This window comes from Stigmatopora nigra, chromosome 16 (genome assembly GCF_051989575.1).
Source record: "Stigmatopora nigra isolate UIUO_SnigA chromosome 16, RoL_Snig_1.1, whole genome shotgun sequence".
In the NCBI taxonomy this organism is placed as follows: domain Eukaryota; kingdom Metazoa; phylum Chordata; class Actinopteri; order Syngnathiformes; family Syngnathidae; genus Stigmatopora; species Stigmatopora nigra.
Genome location: NC_135523.1, coordinates 950072 through 972254, shown reverse-complemented (window position 1 = coordinate 972254; position 22183 = coordinate 950072). Strand labels below are relative to the sequence as shown.

The following is a 22183-nucleotide window of genomic DNA, read 5'->3' as shown; positions in this document are numbered from 1 at the left end:
CCTACAAAGTGCGCGTTGCCGATCAGAAAAGCCGCCAATTCCGGAATCGATTGATGAAGGTGGCTTAGTTTAACCCTCTACACTACAATTTTTATCTCATCTCATTTTCTGGACCGTTTTATCCTCACTAGGGTCATAGGGGGATGCTGGGGCCAGTAATCGGACGTTTGGTCACCCGAACGTTTGGTCGCCCGGACATTTGATCGCCCGGACATTTGGTCGCCCGGACATTTGGTCTCCCGGACGTTTGGTCACCCGGACGTTTGGTCGCCCGGACGTTTGGTCGCCCGGACGTTTGGTCGCCCGGACGTTTGGTCGCCCGGACGTTTTGTCGCCTGGGCGATTGGTCGCCTGGACGATTGGTCGCCTGGACGATTGGTCGCCTGGACGATTGGTCGCCCGGACGTTTGACATTATGACAGAGTTTACTGTTGAAATCAGCTCTCAAAATTATATTCATGAGAGTTTAATATCTAAGTACTGTTGAAAACAGTATATGTTTAGATATTAAACTCATGAATATAATTTTGAGTGCTGGTTTCAATAGTAAACTCTAGTCAACATTTGACCGGCGACCAAACGTCCAGTCACGGGCTACGATGTATGTTTTTGGAACCTTGGAGTAAACCAGAGTACCCTTAGAAAACCCCCACTGACCCAAGGAGAACATGCAAACTCCACTTAGTTGGACTGACTTGGATTTGAACCCAGGACCCCCACAGTGAGTCTAATGCGCTAACCACTCAACCACCCCACCCCAAACCACAAAAATGACTTTGACGCCCTTGCGGATAATAGCTTTCGAATAGCAGGGAGGAAGAAAAGAAGAAAAGGAAAAAAAAAAAAAAGCTCACCGAGCCCGGGTTGGTGACGATCATGCCCTTGCACTCCTCGGCGTACTTCTGCCATTCTAGCTCCTCCCACTGCAGCATGTCGGCGATCTCTTCCTCGGGGACCAGCGGCTTGCTGCTGCGCAGGAGGTAAAGCAGCACCTGGTGCATGGATAGCACTTCCTTACCACCATCTGCGCCGTAAAAAAAGGATTTGTTAGACACCTATCCGTCATTTATTAACTGCCACGGATGTCCGAGTCGGTTGAACTGAGAGGGATGGCAGAAAAATGGACGCTGGCAACTGTGTACATGGGTCAAGTAGTGAGACACTCATGCAACATTGATTGACGTCCATATGTACGCTGTTTGCGCATGGACATGATGGCGTACTGAAAATGCATTAAGACACTGAGAAATGCGTCGGAGCAGCCCTCTGCTTCTTTTTTTGTACAGAAAAAAAATAAGAAAAGAAAAGAAGAACATATACGAGCGAGAGGCCAGCTAAGTGGGGGAAGATGTAGGGGTGGTAGGGGGGGGGGATTGTTTATTGATGAGAGAGGCGGGTAGGTGGTTCGGCGGCCATAACAACTAGCCCGGAGGAGACCGGGAGAGAGCTCGGTGGTGCGCTAGCGCCATCTAGTGGAGGGTAGTGCGGCTCTTTCCAGGAATGAGGGAGGGGGATGGAGGTAAAATGGATGGTGTTTTGGGATGGGATTTTAAGGGGGAACCAGAGTGGTAAGAGATTGGGAATTTGGGACAAGTTGACCACTAGAGGGTGACAACGAGTGGAGGGAGGGGGGGGGGCTCACCGGGCAGGAATCGAACAAAACGAGGCATGAAGTGGAAGCGCTGGCAGCCGGCGGTTTCGGTTTCGGAATCGAAACCTGGAGGGGAAACAAGGAAGTATATGGTCAAAAAATGGCTGACAATTAGTTAAGTACAGCTTTGCATTCAAGTGAGAATTTCAATGATTTTGTATAGAAGAGGAGTTTGACCAGAAGTGTCCAAATTGGGGGTTTCAATTTATCTTTTTTACATGTTTACAATGCAAAACAAAAATTATGGATTTGACAATATCCTTGTAGCTCTTGACTCATTTACAATTATAGATTTATTTATTTTTATTATTATTAATTGACATTCAATTCAAGTCAATTTAAGTCAATGCAAGTGAATTGAATGAAGTCAACTGAAGTCAATTCAAGTTAATTCAAGTCAAGTGAAGTCAAGTGAAGTCAATTCAAGTGAAGTCAATTCAAGTGAAGTCAATTCAAGTCCATTCAAGTCCATTCAATTCAATTCAATTCAATTGAAGTCAAGTGAAGTCAATTCAATTCAAGTCAATTCAGTCCATCTAAACTGGAATAACTACATTTCACTACAATTGACAGCCATCCAATGACCTTTGGAAGTTTTTTCCCCTCATAATTTTTGTGAAATTTCAGCCTGAATACACCAGAAATTAGGACATTTAATTTTTCTCCCCCTTTAAAAAATATGCCTTGAACTAAAGTAAAAAAAAAAAAATCATTAGTTTCATTGGTTACCTGCCAAATTCCAGTCATACAGCTCCAAAATATCCTGGAAAAGGTACGAGGCCAACAACTCCAATCCTCGGACACAGTAATTCTACCAAAAAACAAGAAAAGAACTTCATGAGGTCATGACAAAGACCCGCCATCACCCGACTTGACTTTTGGACTTTATCACATAAGCCACTTTATCGACGCCATCGTCCCTCTCTTTCTAAAAGGATTAGCACCTTAGCAAAGTACGAGGGGGGGCGGGGCCAGGGAACACATACCCAGATAAAAACAAAACAAAAAAGACGGGCAAGAGAAAGAGAGAAAGATAAAACGAGTGGGCCACTGACCTCGGGCGCCATTTCCTCTATGAAGTGGATGGTGTAATCTATGTTGAAGCGGATCACCCGGCACAATGGAATCTAGAATGATGAAAGAAACAGAGGACGCCGTTAAGAAAAGAGGCGCCCACTCATTAGCGTGCCGCCCAACGGTCGAGGTGACGGCTTTGCCGGGGAACTCTTTTGGAGCCGCGTCGCCGCTTGGTTTAAAGCCGCTACGATATGGCTAAACAGATAAGCCGGGCCCCGCCGGGTCTATAATCTCGTCCGTTTACGTTGTCTTTCTTGTCCGTTTGGGGAGATTAACCCGAGGGATGTGTGGTGGGTTTTGAATGCCGGACTTGGCTTGGGTTTAACTCCAAAATGGGAAAAGGGGAGGGGTTAAATGTAAGGTTTGGGGGTGGGTGGGTTCGTAGTAGAATTGGAAGTAAGACAGGATGGGTTGTGGAAGTTTGAATTTTTTAGAGAGTTTGTAGGAATTGGAGGAGGATTAATCAGGGGAATTGTAAAATGTTATGTAAATGGAAAGTTAAAAAAATAATTAGCCCGGAAAATTAGACATTAGCATCTGTGTTGAATGGCAAAAAGTTGTTAGCATACTTTGAATTTGATGCTAATTTAAAGGGTAGATTTTATATATAACCAGGCTCATTTTGTTTTGGACTTGAAATGGGAAATTGATTGAATTAATAATATAGATTTTTATGGGTTTTTTTAGGAGTACTTAGGAAATTTAGCAAAAACTTTAAGACTAGCACCCATGAAATTATTTTTTAATCCAACTCCAAGTAGATTTGGCGCCATCTGTAGCAAAAACTGAATTCAACCATTGAAAAACATGGCCATTTTTCTTTCTTATTTGACACGACAACCCTATCGAACGCCTATTTTGACTGACATCTAATTAACTTCAACATTAAACCAGAAAACTCGAGGGATTTAAACGCCAATATTAGCCAACCTCATCTCAGAATGTAATCTGATTCCCATCATTTCCAAATGACTACAAACATAACTCTTATTCAGAGCATTCCAGCTGCATAAAAAGCCATTTTTTCCCACCCAAATAATTAATTAGCTTCCCAACGAGGACACCGTGCTGCGTAAAAACCGACAAAATGATGTTTTGGGAGCGCCGAGAAGCTAATAGGCATTTTATTACACAATTATTCCCATCTGAAAGCGTCTGTTACACAATAATTAAACGACGGGAAGTTCAACGGTAGGGTGCCGCGTTACCCTGGCGACAAACAGGTGTACTTACATTGGTGAGAGGCGTGTGGGAGAACACCGAAAAACCCTCGAAAAGGTATTCGTGGTCGTCGTATTCCACTACAGTGGGACGGTCAGTCTAAAAGTGAAGAAGAAATAAAATGGATTAGGTGCATTGGGAGAGTATATTTACATTTTTTGGCAGAAAGAGGAGGGGCTTACCAGGAAGTTGGTGGGCGGAGACACTGTGATTCGGTAGTGGTACAATTTCCCAGCGTTGTTGTTCATTCCACGGCATTCTTTGACGGACTGAAGTAAGAGAAATAAGATAAGTTAAGGATGAAGTTGAGTAAAAGTTTAATATCGAAGTACTGTTTAATATCGAAGTACTGTTGAAACCAGCTCTCAAAATTATATTCATGAGAGTTTAATATCTAAGTACTGTTTAATTTCAAAGTACTGTTTAATATCAAAGTACTGTTGAAACTAGCTCTCAAAATTATATTCATGAGAGTTTAATATCTAAAAATCTACAGTTTTCAACAGTACTTAGATAATAAACTCTCTTAGATATTAAACTCTCTCTCATGAATATAATTTTGAGAGCTGGTTTCAACAGTACTTAGATATTAAACAGTACTTAGATATTAAACAGTACTTAGATATTAAACAGTACTTAGATATCAAACAGTACTTAGATATCAAACAGTACTTAGATACTAGATAGTACTTAGATATTAGACAGTACTTAGAGATTAAACAGTACTTAGATATTAGACAGTACTGAGATATTAGACAGTACTGAGATATTAGACAGTACTTAGATATTAAACAGTACTTAGATAATAAACAGTACTTAGATAATAAGCAGTACTTCAATATTAAACTCTCCCTCATGAATATAATTTTTAGAGCTGGTTTCAACAGTAAACTCTCCGGCGACCAATCATCCGAGCACCATACAAGAGCAGGACTCTCAAAATAAGGTCCTGGGACAGGTCTCCCGACTTAGACGGATGTCAAGACGAACAATACTACTAAAGAGCGCAATAAAGAAAAGTTGTTGTTACCTCCTCTCCCGGGTAGATACTGTGCCGGATGCCGGTGCGCCGAGCCTTGGCGCTACATTTACACAAGGGGCCATCGTTCATCTGGACAAAGATGGAAATGTTAACTAGACCAGACCAGAACGGACCCAACGGATAAAAATGGAGGCTAGGCGGACCTGTCCCGGGTCGTTGTACCACAACTCGTCATGGAGTCGATCCGGGTGGGCTTTCTTCCTCTTAATCTCGGCGATGACGTCGAATAATTCCGAGTCGGAGCCGCTGGAACAAGAGCTTTCTTCCTCGTCAGACTCGCAATCTGATTCGCTGCTGCTATTACCTGAAGAAAATTAGAATGTAGAGTTCGACTCTTGGTTTCAGGAATGGCTACCTCTGTGTTTTCCAACCAGGAAATTGCAATATAATGTATTCTTGTGAGTATAAGGCGCAAGATTATGGAGCTTTGTTTTTGTTGAATTTCCAATGGAGTTGTTTTTAAAGTCTGACCTTAATTGTTATGAATGAATACCTGATATGCGAATATTGTTGCAGCTTCAAAAAAAAATTGGGAAATATTGGGTTAGCGTACCTGGGTCCTCGTCCAGTTTGGTCTTGGGGGGTTCCCACTTGGGTCGAACTTCCTTGGCTCTGGCTTGTCTCTTTCCCAATTCGTCCTCAAAGCGCTCGTAGAGGGCTCGTAGTTTACTCGTTCCAACGACGGTGGAATCTCCCTGCAAGGAAAAATAGATCATGAGAAATGAAATTAATAAGTATCATAGAAATTGTCCATTGTGTTGATCAGAGGTTTCAAACTAGGTTTTTTTTGTCACGAGCCAAGTCGTGGTTTCACAAACATTGACGGCTTTTCTGATCGTAGTATCGAGAGTAAAGACATACCACTTGATCCATGGGGTCGTTGGAGTAAAAGTTCTCGGCATGAGTGCATCGAACCCAGGCGGGCTTCAGCATGTCGTCCTCGTCTTCCTCCTCCTTGTCTCGTTCGCTTTCTCCTCGCTCTCTCTCGCCACCGCCACCGACGGAGGAGCACTCCTCGGGATCTCTGACCCGGGCGGAAGAGTGGCCTCGGTCTCGGCCCGAAGCCGAGGAGCACTCGGACCGGCGGTCCCGCTCGTCTTCCCAGCGGCTTCGCTTTTGGTCTCGGCTGCTGGAGCGGCTGCGGAAATGAGGAAATTTAGTGACCGGACGTCAAATGGTGACAGAGAATTTTCTGTTGAAGCCAGCTCTCAAAATTATATTCATGAGAGAGTTTAATATTTAAGTACTGTTTAATATCTAAGTACTGTTTAATATCTAAGTACTGTTTAATATCTAAGTACTGTTTAATATCGAAGTACTGTTTAATATCGAAGTACTGTTTAATATCGAAGTACTGTTTAATATCGAAGTACTGTTTAATATCTAAGTACTGTTTAATATCTAAGTACTGTTTAATATCTAAGTACTGTTTAATATCTAAGTACTGTTTAATATCTAAGTACTGTTTAATATCTAAGTACTGTTTAATATCTAAGTACTGTTTTAAATATATGTACAGTATAATATCTAAGTACTGTTTAATATCTAAGTACTGTTTAATATCTAAGTACTGTTTAATATCTAAGTACTGTTTAATATTTAAGTACTGTGTAATATCTAAGTACTGTTGAAACCAACTCTCAAAATTATATTCATCAGTTTATTATCTAAATACTGTTGAAAACAGTAGATATTTATAGTGACAGTAGATATCTAAGAGAGAGTTTAATATCTAAGTACTGTTGAAAACAGTGGATATTTAGATATTAAACTCTGTTTTATGAATATAATTTTGGGAGCTGGTTTCAACAGTAAACTCTGTTACCAAAAGACCGGCGACCAAACGTCCGAGCACCCGAAATTTAGACAAAAAAAGGATTGGTACCTGCGAGGTCGCTTTCTGTGTCGATCGGGCGAGGATGGAGACCTTCGGCTCTCCCGGTGTCGGTACCGCTCCCTGCTGCGGTCTCGGCTCCGGTGCGAGGGCGATCGGCCCCTGTCGTACTCGGACCTGTACCTGCCTTCGGTCCTGCCGCGCCGGTCCGGACTCTTCCCGCGGTCCCTGCGGTCGCCGTGCCGGTCCCCGTGCCCGCCGTAACCCCTCTTGCGGTGATCTTCGGGGTGATATCCGCGATCGGGGGAGCGCCGGACCCCGTCGCCGGGTTTGTCGTACTTGTACTGGTCTCGGTTGTGGAAGTTCGGCTCGGGTTTGAAGGCGCCGGGGTTTTGGGGGTATCCCGGGCGGAAGGCGGGGGGCGGGAACGGAGGGTGTGGGGGCGGAGGGTAGCCCATGTGGTAAGGAGGGGGGTAGGTCATGGATTGGGATGGCATCGGAGGGGGAATGGTGGGGTGCTGTAAGGGTGGTGGGGGTACCATGTATGGGTGGTAGGCGTTTGGGGGCATTTGTGATGGGATGGCGCCCGGCAAGGGGGGAGGCGGGAAATTGGGTGGGGGGTCGGGAAAGCCGTGCACGGGTAGCTGGGCGAAAGAAGGGCGAGCCGGACAGGGGTGGAGAGAGCTGGGGGTCGGAAGTGGCGCCGGCGGGGGAGGTGGTGGGAATGACATGAAATCGGGATGCTGTGGAATGAAGCTGCTGGTCCCGTGGTAGGTGGGCGTGGATGAGGATGGCGAGTCATAATGGTATGGAGGGGCGACAGATTGAGGGGGTGGGAGTCTTATGTTGGGGGTCCGGTAGTTTTGGGAAGGTTCAATTCCTCCCCTGTGATCGCCTTGGTTGTAAGACATGGCTGGAATGTAAACAACAAATCATGTAAGAATCAACGGAGATGGAGATGAATCACGTGACTACACACGGCATTAATGACAGGCGTGCGCAGAACTAATGAATGCCCATTGTCAGCTGATGGAAGATCGCCAACATTAAAATGCGGTTAAAAAATATATTTGTTAATATTACCATGTCGCGATTAAATATAAGTGAAGTTTATTCCAATTTTTGACAGCGATGATGCTCATTTACAACTGTGAGCTTCGGAGTCGGTTAGCTTGTTAGCCGCTAACCGAACGAAGGATACGCGAATCTGATTCGAACACTTTACCTGCAATACACAACGGAGCAGATTCGCTGCACGCCCCTCGCAAAATACTAAAGAGATTACATTAAAATCGTGCGGATCGGGTGAAATCTTGCAGGATTTGACGACGATTGCTAGCATGAGGACGCCATCGATTTACAAACAAAACGCCGGGTAGTCCGTGTTTCCCGGTCGGACATTTTTGCGGAATACAATTGCACCAATCAGAGGCCTTCTCTGAGCAGTCATTTCCTGTTCCGGTTTCTCGCGCGTCATCTTGCGTGAAGAACTGCGTGAAGAACTACAATTCTTCCCATGTACTTCAATTATTAAAATACGTAAATAGAATAAATAATGTTTATCAAATCGATACAAATGATAAACACAATTATTTAGGAAAACTCACTCCTAAAAAACAATAACTTTAATATATAATAACGTCTTCCAACGTGGCTGCACTTCACTCAGTGTCCGCCAGACGGCAGCAGAATACAAATACAAAGTGAAGCTGCGTTACCGTGGCAACTGCAGACACTCAACTGAGTTCATTTGCTGCATCACGTCAAACTCAAGTCTTGACAAACCGATTTCCGTGTACTCTATATTAGACTCCCCATGCTTCCACCTTATCGATTTATCTGACCAGGTGCCCCCTCCTCATCCTGTTTGCGGCCCCTGGCCCTGCTGCACTTGTTTATATAAAAATAAACAAGCTAAAGCAGGAGTGGCAAACTAGTTAGACACAAAGAGCAAAAATCTTCCACTCTGAGTATCAAAGAGACACAAACACAAAAAAAAAAACAATTAAAACCTTATTCATTCATTTTCTGAAGCGCTTTATACTCAGTAGGGGTGCCGGAGCCTATTCCAGAGACATAAAAATAAGCTATAAGATGACTTTAACCTCAAGGTATTAAGACTTTATTTTTGTAATAGTACAATGGTCATCATATTTGAATTTTTTTATTTAATACATTTTCTGAAACGCTTTATCATCAGTAAGGGTGCCGGAGCCTATCCCAGAGACATAAAAATAAGATATAAAATGACTTTAACCTCAAAGTATTAAGATTTGATTCTTGTAATAGTACAATACGTCATTATATTTCATATAGAATATGATAAAGTAAAGTTTTTGACCCGGGAGCCGCCTGTTTGAAACCCCTCTACTTGAAAATTTTTATAAAAATATGTTTTCTACCAATAAGGACATTGGAGTCTTCACCATGTTTTGAGCGGTTTAATAATAATAAAACTGTAGACAAAAACATGTCAAGGTCTGAACAAGAGTAGGAAGAAATCGGTTTGTTTTGGAATGGAAATAATACTTTTCAATTCTTTTATTTGCACTATTCTGACAGCCACGACTAAAACTACATTTGGGGAGTAAAAAGTTCACCTCCGCCAGAGTTCCAGTCCACGTAGAGTCGAGATTCTCCATTTTCTGTCCTCCTTTAATCGTCTTTTATGCTTTCTTTCGTGGAGAATCTTAAAATATGGACGAACGGCGTCATCGTTTAGCTCGGGAACATGTTGCAGCTGTTTCCCTCGGTCGGAGTGCTGCAGAAAGGAAATGAGATTCATCAAAAAACAAGGGTCAGGGAGCTTGGGGAAAAAAAAATGCATCTGGTCATGATGCGCATTGATAAAAAAAATCCATCATCAAGCGCCAAATATGTCCGCCATGCTCAAGGTTATCGTGCGTAGGAAAAAACACAAGAAATGCAAGTCTGAAAGAATGCTTGACGTGTCTTGGGGCGTTTTAAAAATTTATCAAAATGTGTCTGAGCCCTGCCAAGAATTTATTGGCTAACGCTGAAGCTAGCTCTCGCCGTTATTGGCAAGATTGACCCAGTGATCGGGTGTTGACCTATGGATTGGCGCCCATTCGAGGCTAATAAATTTCATGGCGTTGTTGCGGAATGTGAGGGCAAGATGCGTTAGCTGTACGGCTAATTAGTTTTGATGGATTAGTTGGAGTGTATAAACGAGTTGATTCAAATTGAGGAAAGATGTAGCAGTAGGCTACATGCTAACTAGGGTGGGAGGTTAGCAAAGATTAGCGGGTCTGGAAATATGTGTAAAAGTTGTCAAAATTGGTGGAAAACCTGCAAAAAACAACACTAAAAACAATTGAAAGAATGTATAAGGAAAATTTTTAAAGTATTGGACAGAAAGCCAAAAAACTGTCATATATTTATAAAAAATACAAATGCCTGAACTTGAATAATACTGTTAAATATCCCACCTTAATTTAGAAAATCTTCCAAGATCAAGCTCCTCCTCCACGGCAAGTTTTTGTAGCAAAAAAATCCAAGACGTCAACAATGGCTGCTGGCTCCATAGGTGACTGTGTAGTGAGTGCTAGATTAGCTAAAACATCTTCCATCTTCATACCTGGAATGTAATTGCAATTCATATATGTCAGAATCTCTTGGCCAATCAGGTTAAAGCCTGGTTGTTAGGTTAACAAAATTGCCATGACGACACTGTCTAAAAATTGTGTGTCATCGTTTATGTTCAACCTACACAAGGGACTCAAGATGGAAATTAGTCATTGGCTACAATCTTACATATTTACATATCTATGTTCATTCATATGTGCCTTATTAAATGAATTAAACTGAAATCCGGCCCACACTTTGCCAGTTTGTCAATCTAACCCAAGATTCTAACCAAAAAAAAGTTCTTAAACCAATAATTTATCATAATTGTATAAGTACGAGTCTGGCAATGTCTACAATTAAAGGTTTTTGACTATTAGTTGGTTTAATTCGCACCAAAAAGTTGGAAAACAAACCAAAAAAACTCAATTAATGATGTGAGTGTCAAATTTTGACCCAAATTTGACAACATGGGCAAAAATATTCGCAATTATTATTGCATATTTGTCGAGTAGAAGTTAAAAAATGGTCTAAAAAGTCCATCAAAAACTTAGTAAAGAAAATTAGAAGTACAACACTTGGAATTTTTCAAGTATGTTAAATAGAGGAATGATATTTACGGAATTTGTTGGCAACGTGGCGACATTTTCTGGCCGATCCCGATGTAGATCAAAATCTTGGCTAAATGAACGTTTCTGAACGAGAAAGACTTGTATTTGCTAAAAAAAATCTCATCAAAATAAGAGCGTCTTTCTTCTTCTTGTGGGATTTTCATCAGCAAAATGGCTGAATTTCAATCTCCTTCCTACGCTTCAATCATCTTCTATGACACTTGAAAATGGCGCTGAGCTCATGGAAAGAATAAGATCAGGTCAAAATGGGGTTTTTTCAGCCGCTGATGGAAATCCGAGTTAAATCATACCATGCTAAAAAATAATATTTCACAAAAAGCCATTCGTTTCTGTTCTGATTTCGCAGTTTTCCCCCAAAAAACAACAATGGCGTCAACACAAAGTGTTTTTTGATGTCCTCAATGTTGTCCCTGGTCGTGTCGTAGCTTTAAGTGGCCGTTCATGGCGACCAATCTCATGAGAGCTGGAAGTAAAGCCACGTAAAGCTGGCGACAAATAAGAGCAAAGTGGCAGAAATGAGTCATTTTCAAAGCCCGGCACGCCTTTGATCACATTATTCGCCGCCGCTGAGACCATGAAAGGAAATAAATTTCATTTATTTTTTTGGGGAGAGGACGTCAGTCCAGAAGAGGAGAAGAAAAACTAGATAGCCCACTTGGTTTTAGCTCTGTTTTTAGGCAAAAAAGGGCAAGTTGGACTTTATATCTATATCATATTATTAGACCAATTTAATATACTCTACTAATTTATATAAATATTTTTATTTTTTAGGGACTTTTTAATGGAAAAAAATAAATATTCTCTTTAAAATCACATTGAATGAGTTCAATTTTATATTATTATATCATATTTTTATTCTTATTTTATTTTACAATTACTTATTTCATATAACTAGGGGTAATATATTTTTTTAAATATATTTAAATTATTTTTTGTTAAATGTGGGAGAAAAAAACTTGTATAATATTATTTTAAATAATTATTACTATTTTATTTTATAATTAGATTCAATTAATTTAATCTATAATATTATTATAGATAGAAAATGTTTTTTATTTATTTAAATTGACTTTTTTAATTGCCCATAAAAACAAAAAAGTTCTCTTTTTAACATTTTAAAAATAACAGATAATAATGAGTTTAATTATATTTTCATTACTATTTTATTCTATAATAATATCTAATTGCATATATCTATAATAAAACTATGCTAATATATTAAAAAAAACATTTTAAAAGGTAAAAAAACTAAACATTCTCTTTTTATCATTTGAAAAAATAACAATAAAATTCATCCTAATATAAAAAGTAACATAATAAACTTTTTGGCCATAAATTGTAGTACTTTGTGAACTCTTTATGTATTTATTTGTATATAAAAACCATAAATCGGGCAAACAATAACACTTATTAATACAAAAGTTGCCAAAAGTCGAGTTATTTTCCCCAACAATTGCAACTGAGATTATTATTTTTTATTTGTTTACGTTTAAAACTGATTTGAATGTTTTATCTGTTTGTTCTGGGCATTATTGCCGCTTTATGTTATAATGTTAAATTGTGTAACGACTCCAGGACTAACGGCAGGCAACATGGCCACTTTTTTTTTTTTTAACGGCAATTGACGGTAATTGGAGTTGGGGAAGAAGGAAAAGTGACTAATGGCTTTGAAAAAAACCCGTTAAAATGTCAAGATCATTTCTTTCTGTTCACCATGTTCCTTCATTGGCATCTGCCGATTATGACCGAGTCTACTTTTTGAGTGAAGTGGTAGAAAATGAACTCCATTGGATTTGTTAGAGTTGAACAAAATAGCAGAAAGCATTTTGTCCTCAATTGGTACCAAAAAAACCTTCAATTTGAAAGCTATTGTCACTCCAAGCGTTATGAAGCTAAATCAGGGCCAAAAAGTATTGGAATTTGACAGAAAACATCAATTCCCAAACTATTTTTGACACAAAAACTATCTAGTTTGTTTTTAAAACATAAAAAACATCCATGTCTCGGTGGGTAAGTGGTTAACGTGGCGGTCTCGCAGCTTTGGGGTCTTGGGTTCGAATCCAGGTTGGTCTACCAGTGTGGAGATTGCATGTTCTGCCCCCAGAACCATGTGGGTTCTCTCTGGGTACTCCAGTTTAACCCCCATATTCCAAAAACGTGAATAAAAGGTGAGTTGGATTATATAAATTTATCTTACCTATGATTGGTTGTTTGTCTTTTTTTGCCGTATGATTGGCTATGCCACCAATTCAGGGTGTTGTCCCACATCGAAGTCAGCAGGGAAAGGCTCCAGCACCCCCTGTGTGCCTAGTGAGGATAGAGAAAAACAGAAAATGAATTAAAAAATGAATAAAAACTTTTAAAAATCTAATTAAAGAAGGGCCACATTGGTTTTTCAAGGCTAACTTTACCCAACAAATATAAACTTTAATAATTAGCATCTCTCATTGGTCACGCTAACCCGACAGGCTAACATCAAAACGCTCCAAATTGAGCAAGCTCAAACCAAGCATTTAGCTTGTATTCGCATCCCCGACATTACTTAGCGATGCGCCACCCGCAGGTCAACATTTTCCATTTGACAGCGTTTGTCTCCATCACGTCCCGCTACTTCACCCCCGCCACGTCGCCAATAATACGGTGATGTAAGCATGTTTATCCAGCGCTAATGATGCTTTGGCTGACTGTCTGGCCTCCTTCAAATGCATTATCCCGCCACCGCTACACGATTGTTATGCTAAACGCACCCGCGTTTTAACCTGAAAACGACTCGGGATTGCATTTTTTGTAGCGCCCTGCTAACTGCTGTCAAGTGGAGATTAGGACGCCTCGTTAAAACTCTTCAATTTAAAAAGCTAGCTTAGAACTCCATGGCTAATAGTTGTTTGTCACCTGGACACAGATTTTAAATTGGTGTTGATGTCAATCGTTAAAAAGTAGGAAATTTATATTTAAAAGTTTATCGAGGTGACAAGAGATTTACAAAATAAACCTTGTGAAAATAACCAAGTCATTCTTTTCATAATAAATTGACGACATTGAAAAAATGAATGCTAAATTCCATTAGCTGATTTTTAGAAGAAAATGTTCCATCTAAATTGGAGGCTTGATTTAATATCTGGTAAAATATTCATTGCTATATCCCAAAAAATGACTCGTTAATGTATTACCGTTAAATGACTCAACATTTTTAGGGACTCGTTTACTTTATATGTCAAAAAAAGGGTGCTAATTATGAGTGTGTTACCGTGTAAGAGTAATTAATTAAACTAAAGTCGCTTGTGGTTGTTTTGAAAAAAAGTTAATCAAAGTAACATGCAGTAGGCATTTTTGTAAAATAAATACTTTATTAGTTTAGTGATTAGCTTGATGCTGACAGGCTAATTAAGAAGCATTGATGGCGGCTAATGACTTGCGAGATGTGAAAAGAGTAGAAATGCTATCAGAATGGGAATTGTGTAAAATGGGAGTCCCACTCAAGGTTTTCTTTTAATGTGATGTTGCGCTGCGTTGCCATGGTGACTGACTACAGCGCCCTCAAGAAACACACACACACTCACACACACACACATACACACTCTTTGTAACTCTTTGGAAAACATTGACCGCCTTAGACGTCCAATCTATTTTCATTGGAAGGAGCTGGAAGTCATCCATCATTGGCTAAGTAGAACAACGGAATGGAAAGACAAGTAATATTTAGTTTTAAAAGATATTTGCAAAGTTTTTGGACATTGATATCCTAAAAGATGACAAAGATGAAGGCATGTGTTATTCTAATCTAAATCTATAGCAAAGAATATATATATATATGAATCTAAATCTGAAGCAATATAAATCTAAAACTAAATCTAAATTAAATCTAAAGTAAATCTAAAACTTAAATTAAAACTATATCTAAAACAAAAAACTAAATCTAAAACAAAATCTAAACCAAAAAACAAAATCTAATACTAAATCAATCTGAATCTAAGTCTAAATCTAAATGTAAATCAAAATCCAATCAAAATCCAATCTAAATCTGAATCTAAATCTGAATCTAAATCTGAATCTAGATCTAAATCAAATCTCAATCAAAATCTGAATAAAATCTGAATCTAGATCTAAATCAAATCTGAATCAAAATCTGAATCTAGATCTAAATCAAATCTGAATCAAAATCTGAATCTAGATCTAAATCAAATCTGAATCAAAATCTGAATAAAATCTGAATCTAAATCTGAATCCAAATCTGAATCCAAATCTGAATCTAATCCAATTCATAACTGACTTTTGCAGAGCCCACATAACAATGTGGCAGCCCAGACGTGCCCCCCCCCCTCTCGGGCTACCACTTTGGCACCGGTGTTTTACAGCGAGTCATTTGCATTTACCGAAACTCCGCTTACAATTTTACAACTCTACATCCATCTGGCCAAAATGCCAACTTGAAAATGTTATACATGCAAAAAATGTTAAGCGAAAAATGGCGGGCGGTGGCCCTGAATTAAAATGGCCAATTTCTCCGTATCCGACGGGCCAAAAGCCACCCAGAGCTGTTAGCTTTCTTTATGTAACCCACGTTGATGGAAACGAGCCGCGGGTGAGTCATGAGATGGCGGCGGGGTGCCGTGGAGACTGCAGATCGCCTCACATCTGCCCGCAGACAAGTCGGGGGCTGTAGTTGTGCCGCGAATAATTATTAAGCCGTCAGGTGATTTGCCCACTGCGCTCTCTAACCAACGCCGTTGTTTTCCAGTTCTTTGCCGCCTCTATTTACCCACATAAAAGCCATGGTGCGGAATCCGGCAAAAAATTCAGCATCCGCCCTTGAGTCATCTGGATTCGACTGTGGGTCCAAATTATTATTAAATTTGCATCTCTTATGACTAATTTGTGGGTAGAATTTAGTCATCAGTTTTGTCATATCCAAAACTTAACTCATGAAATAATATTCATTCATTCATTTTCGGAATAGCTTATCCTCACAAGGGTTTGCCGGAGTCGATCCCAGCTAAAATCATGACTAATTCTGTCCTTCAATCTCACTTTATCCATTTATTTGACTTTAATTGATGATTTTCACAATCAAACTTATTTATAATTATTTATTATTCTGTCAACATTTATTTCCCTATCAACTATTGTCGGAAAATAATATTTTACTCCTATTTTTCTGCCATTTTGGGGACCAAAATCTCCAAGCTGGCTCTAGAAGTGAATGTGTAGCTCCCTCTCTTCATACCTGGAAGTAATTCAACAGCAATTCCCATCTTTGAACCTTTATTATTATTAATTATTACCTCAACATTTATTTTCCATCAACTATTATGGGAAGATAATATATTTTTCCTTTTTTGGGGGCCAAAATCTACAAGCTGGCTCTAGAGGTGAATGTGTAGTTCCCTCTCTTTACACCTGAAAGTAAGTCAATAGCAATTCCCATCTCTGAACCTCTTGACCAATCATCTTAAAGCCTGGCTGTTAGACTAAGAAAACTACCCTCTCTCTCGAGGCTCTTTAAAACTCTGGTAGCGGTCACATTTTTTTTTATCCAGCCCCCGCACAACCTTCAATGCATCATTAGGAAGTCTGAGGTGTGTTTGTTAATACTTCCCAAGGCTTCAAGGGGAACAGTTCTGCGCCACATTGAAATGAGAATGCCAATCTTTTCATTCACCATCACCCTCCCGCCTCACCACCAGCCAATTGGAAAAAAGAGAAGCGTGGCGGTTAGTGTGGCAAGGCGTGTGCGCTAAACGGGCGTATATCAGAGCGAGCAAAAGGGGAGGGAGGAAGGACAATCCTCAGCCTTCCCATCAACTCACCTCACTCGGTAAAAGAGGACATGGACGAGAGTTGGGAAGCAGCATGAACGCCACGGGCCCCCCGGGCCAACGCAACGGGAGCCGGGGCCCCGAGCGGGACTCTTCGGCGGCGCCGACGGGCTGTTACGAACAACTCCTCATCTCCAGCGAGGTCTTCCTCACCCTGGGCGTGGTCAGCCTGTTGGAGAACATCCTGGTAGTGGTAGCGGTAGTTAAAAACCGGAACCTACACTCGCCTATGTACTTCTTCATCTGCAGCCTGGCGGTAGCCGACATGCTGGTGAGCGCCTCCAACGCCTCGGAGACGGTAGTCATCGCGCTGATGGACGGCGGCGCCCTGGGCGTACCGGCGAGGCTCCTCAAGAGCATGGACAACGTCTTTGACTCCATGATCTGCAGCTCGCTACTAGCCTCCATCTGTAGCTTGTTAGCCATCGCCGTGGACCGCTACATCACTATCTTCTACGCCCTACGCTACCACAACGTGGTGACCCTACGCCGGGCGGCTCTGGTTATCGGCGCCATCTGGAGCGGCTGCGTCTGCTCCGGCGTGCTTTTCATCGTCTACTCGGAGAGCACCGCCGTTCTGGTGTGTCTGATTGGTGTTTTCTTCACCATGTTGGCGCTCATGGCATCGCTTTATGTGCACATGTTCCTGTTGGCCCGCCTCCACATGAAACGCATCGCCGCCTTACCCGGCCGGGCGCCCGTACGCCAGCAGAGGGCCAATATGAAGGGCGCCGTTACGCTTACTATCCTGCTGGGGGTTTTCGTAGTATGCTGGGCGCCCTTCTTCCTACATCTCATCTTAATGATAAGCTGCCCACGCAACCCTTACTGCACCTGCTTTATGTCTCACTTCAATATGTACCTTATTCTCATCATGTGTAACTCCGTCATCGATCCCATCATCTACGCCTTCCGCAGTCAGGAGATGAGGAAGACCTTCAGGGAGATCTTCTGCTGCTTGCATGCATTGGCTTATGTGTGAAGTGGGTGGGAGGTAAAAAAATCCAGAGTGCGTCAGAGAGACCTTCGGGGAGATCTTCTTAGACTGGACTGGAATGGAGAAAGAGAGAAATATTCAGAGATGTATGCTACTGTATTTTGTATATGATATTAAATGTTATTTAGATTAGTACACACTCATGTTTAAAAATATTTCAGGCATTGACCACGAGAGGTTTCAACCCTTAGGCCACACCCTGTTCCTCTTGACTGGGAGTACCTGGACGAATCTCTAAGGGACACCCTGTCCCATTCGGCTGGGTGTCTCGGGGTCCAATTGACAGAAAATGGGAGCCCACCAGAACAGGATAACTGAAAAAAAAATCACAGTAACTCATGGGGAACCTCAAAAAATCCCCTACAAAATATTCATAGTATTTTTAATCAAGTTCCCTTTTTAGTTGAGTTTCAATATATTCTTCAAACTGAATTTAATGGAATATATTTCAATAGCAAATGATTATCATTAAAAGATGAAATATTTTGTGATCAAATTGGGGTTGTTGAGTGGTTAGCATGTTGACCTCATAGTTCAGGGGTACAGGGTTCAAATCCAGGGTGTTACATGTTCTTCCTGGACCTTCGTGGGTTTTCTCTGGGACACTCTAAATTGTAAATCCTAATTAATGGTCCATCTCGAATTGTTTTGGGCACAAAAATGAAATTTTGGAAGGTTCCAATGCCTTAAACTAAAAGTTCAAAGTACGCCAGAGTTTTGGGGGACTCCAAAATTCGATTTTTGGGACCAACCCGAAGTTTGTCTTTAATTTATGGGGTTTTCAACGGGAGATTTCCATCCAAGTGTACGTATAATCCTCAATATGCTTTGACGAAAACTGTAATGTGTTAATTATTTGTTGTCGCCGTCCGTGCGTTCTTGGCTCGGTGTTTATTTTCAGCGCAACAGTCGCTATGGTTACTGTCCTCGCTGTGCGCAAGTATTGCTGATAAACTTCACCTGTAATAAAGATTACTTCTTAAGAAACAATGACATTTCAAAGGATACAAGAGACTTGCTGAACTATTTTTGACTTGGACAAAGACTAAAACTGTGTTGCAAATCATTGTTTTATTTGCTATTTTTCTTGTTCACTGTGATGAATATTGCTCTGCCAAAAAGTTGAATAAAACTCCTGGAAATATGTCCCATTTGTTTAGGTGGAGATTAATATCCAAAGCATTTTTTTTGCTGTGTTTGGGTACACCAGAGGCGTCTGTTTGGCGCGTGATGAAGAAAATAAATGAAGTCGTTAGCGGCCAAGGCTGGCCATATCAAATATTAATGAAAAAAAATAAGGATGGGATTATCTCTGTTCTATTGGAATTGATTGCGCTCGTTTGGGGAACAAATGCTGAATCAATAAAGGTGGATTTTATCCGTTTGAAGTGATTGAGATAGACGAACAATTCTACAGAAAAATGAATTAACTTTCACCTCAAAAAGATTCACTGTGAATTTAAATGAAAGATGATTACACACATTATTTAACTGTTTTCTTCCCTTATCAAATATTTTCAAAAATCGTTTTCAAAGATTATTTAGTGTTTCGCTTAAATGATTTTTAACAAATTTAATTAGAAAGGCATTATATTAATAAATAAAAATATAAAAAAAAGATTTTAATGGTTGATGATTTTATAATTATTTTTTTCTTTTATGAATGAAATATTAAAATACAAGATAAGATTTACAGGTTCGCTTTTGTGATTTTAAACAAATTTAAATTTAAAAAAGTATTTATTGAAGTATTTTTTGCTGAGTAGTGTATATAAATGAAAGGAAAAAAATACATTTCAATGATTGATGATTATTATTCAGCTGTCTTTTTCCCTTTTATCAATGAAATATTAAAATACAAAAAAGATTAAGTGATTTTGATCAAATCTAAATTGAAAAAAATATTTATCAGTTTGTTTTTGCTGAGGAAAAATTGTACATAATTAAAATATTAAAAATGAATAGACTTCAATTGAGATCTATGACTTAGAAGTCAGAATTTGGATTTTGGAAGTCAAAATATGGATTTTATATTCCAAATTTTGACTACAATCTCACAATTGTGACATTAAAATCCATTTCTTGGCCATCCTTTGTATTCTTTTTCCACCATTGTCCTCCATTTTTCCTGTTATCATCTTAAAATCATTTTCTATAAAACCCCCACCAGACTCATTTTCATAAAAGTGTCAAAACATTCACTTTAAGCCAAAAACAAGCGAAAAACCTGTCTCTCCCTCCGCCACAAAGATGTCCAAAGTACTTCAAAGCACCCTTAAAAACTCCACTACTACCGACATTTGCGTTTCCACGGCGACGGCGCTCCACTGACAAACGACCAAGCGAGGACAGAAGACGTAAAATAAATTTAAAAAATCAAGTCAATAGATCCAAACAGATGGAACGTTTAATTAACGAGGAATTCATCAAAGGACATCTGGACGTTGTATTGTCTGTCAAACACTTTGTTGAATAGTCGCCTAATTAACATTTTGATGAGTTTTTTGGAGACTTCGGGCCATGCCGCCGGGTAAAAATCGAAAAACTTTGACAATTAAAAAGGTCGGCGAATCATCCAATCTTATCAATTCAATTTTTTTAGATCAATTGAGTTTTTTTCATTGATGTTTTGGACATTGAATTGAACAAAAAGGGTCAGTGTGGCTTATGACTGGACTGCGCGTTGTCTCTCTGCGCCTACGCCAATCAAGCGCTAATGCGCGCTAGCGGACCGGTCGCTAAATAGCGGCGCGTAGCCGCGTCTGGCTCGGTTAGCGCCTCGCTCCTTCTGATTAGCAAGCAGCTCTAAAACAAACTGGCAAAAAGAGGCACGGAACACGTACGTGGTTAGCGCTGATTGGAAAATGGAAAGGTCAGCGACCCCCTGGTGGTGGTAGGAAAAAGTGCATGTTGGAAGATGTTCCAAAAATGGGGTTTTCTGCGGGTATGCCGGGTTCCTCCCACATATTTAAAACATGCATGCTAGGCTAATTTGAGGCTAAATTGTTTTTTTGCCATGAATTATTGGCTGGATACCGTTTTGTTAAATATATTAATAATATTTTTTTCTCGTACATGCAAGAGTTTGATTCCAGTTGGTGAGTTTGAATGGTCATCTGTCTAAGGATGACTGGCGACCAGTCTAGGGAGTAGTTGTTTGTCGTATTTTTTGTATATCTATTGTCTGTTATCTATTTAAAAAATCATTTTAACTCCACTTTTTCAATGAAGTTTACTATACATTAGCAATTTAATTTTTTTACTCATTTGGTGGGAATGGATTGGACGTCTTTTGTGGGTGGACGTTGGACAGGAGGAATATTTTTCGGTCTGGTTCATTGTCGGGATTTGAGCACGAATGACATTCGTGCGGAGTGCGTGTAATTAAATGTCCGTCCGAGCTTTTTGTTTGCTTTATTGGTTGGCCAATTTGCCGGGTCACTATGGAAACGTGCCAGTTATAAAACTGGGATGTCGCCATGAAAGGAACTTCATTACCCAATTCATTTGAATTTACTGCATTCATTGAATGTAACATTAGAAGATTTTCTTTTCGAGAGCTACTATCAAAAGAAATCAACACTTTTATTTGGTAGAAAGGGGATTGGGTAAAAAAAACGAAATAAAAAATCAATTGTACACTCCTGACATCTCCTGGTCAAGACTAGTAGTGCATATTTTGTGCAGTTGTTGCCATGGATGTCCTGTGCATTGGGACTGGACTGGCAGTGATAATTTATAACATTATATTATTATTATTATTATTTAAGTATTAGTGACTCATTTTATTAATTTTATTTCAAATGGTTACACTTATTTTTATCAGATTTTTTTAAATTTAAACATGAATCAAAAACTCATTTCATGATTATATTATATATTATATCATCTGCTTATTATTTTTTCAAATTTGGTTACATTTGTTTGCTTTAAAACAATTCACCTTAAATTTATTTGATATTTATTTTTCCTTTCAAATCATAAAACATTAAATTCACTTAAAATGACAGTATTTTTCTACTATTTGAATGAAGGGTAACAGCTTTATTACATTAATAACAACATCCCACCCCCTGTCATTCCACGCAAGGCCATCGGAGGGCGTGCGAGCACAGTGAAAAATAATGGACCATCAAGAAAAGTGTCTAACAGCCGTCACAGAACATAAAAGAATGAAACATCCATCTCTTTAAGTAGCTTTCCAAACACCTCTTGGTGGGGAAAGCTTCACTAGGGTGATAAACTATTCATTACCCAGCATGCATCACTCCAAAGACACTCACCCCTGCGCGTACAACCCGCTCAGCTTCACCGACTCGATGTTTGGC

General features: G+C 39.9%; 2 protein-coding genes across 2 annotated transcripts in view; one reads left to right on the top strand and one right to left on the bottom strand.

Moving 5' to 3' along the window:
* The window catches only part of drosha (drosha ribonuclease III), a 68332-nt gene extending 60104 nt beyond the window's left edge, over nt 1–8228 (bottom strand). The window contains exons 1-12 of the mRNA XM_077735479.1: nt 8051–8228; nt 6877–7738; nt 5853–6129; nt 5545–5686; nt 5135–5295; nt 4980–5060; nt 4132–4218; nt 3962–4048; nt 2707–2778; nt 2381–2462; nt 1643–1717; nt 855–1024 (exon numbers count right to left, since the gene is read on the bottom strand). Of these exons, the coding sequence (XP_077591605.1) occupies nt 855–1024; nt 1643–1717; nt 2381–2462; nt 2707–2778; nt 3962–4048; nt 4132–4218; nt 4980–5060; nt 5135–5295; nt 5545–5686; nt 5853–6129; nt 6877–7736 (2094 nt within the window). The 5' untranslated portion in view covers nt 7737–7738; nt 8051–8228. The remainder of the gene's footprint in view (nt 1–854; nt 1025–1642; nt 1718–2380; nt 2463–2706; nt 2779–3961; nt 4049–4131; nt 4219–4979; nt 5061–5134; nt 5296–5544; nt 5687–5852; nt 6130–6876; nt 7739–8050) is intronic.
* An 8316-nt stretch (nt 8229–16544) lies between these two features.
* On the top strand, nt 16545–19002 carry mc4r (melanocortin 4 receptor). Its single transcript, XM_077735596.1, has one exon. It carries the CDS (start codon nt 16893–16895, stop codon nt 17838–17840), a length of 948 nt encoding a protein of 315 aa, XP_077591722.1. The 5' UTR covers nt 16545–16892; the 3' UTR covers nt 17841–19002.
* The last annotated feature ends 3181 nt before the right edge of the window (nt 19003–22183 follow it).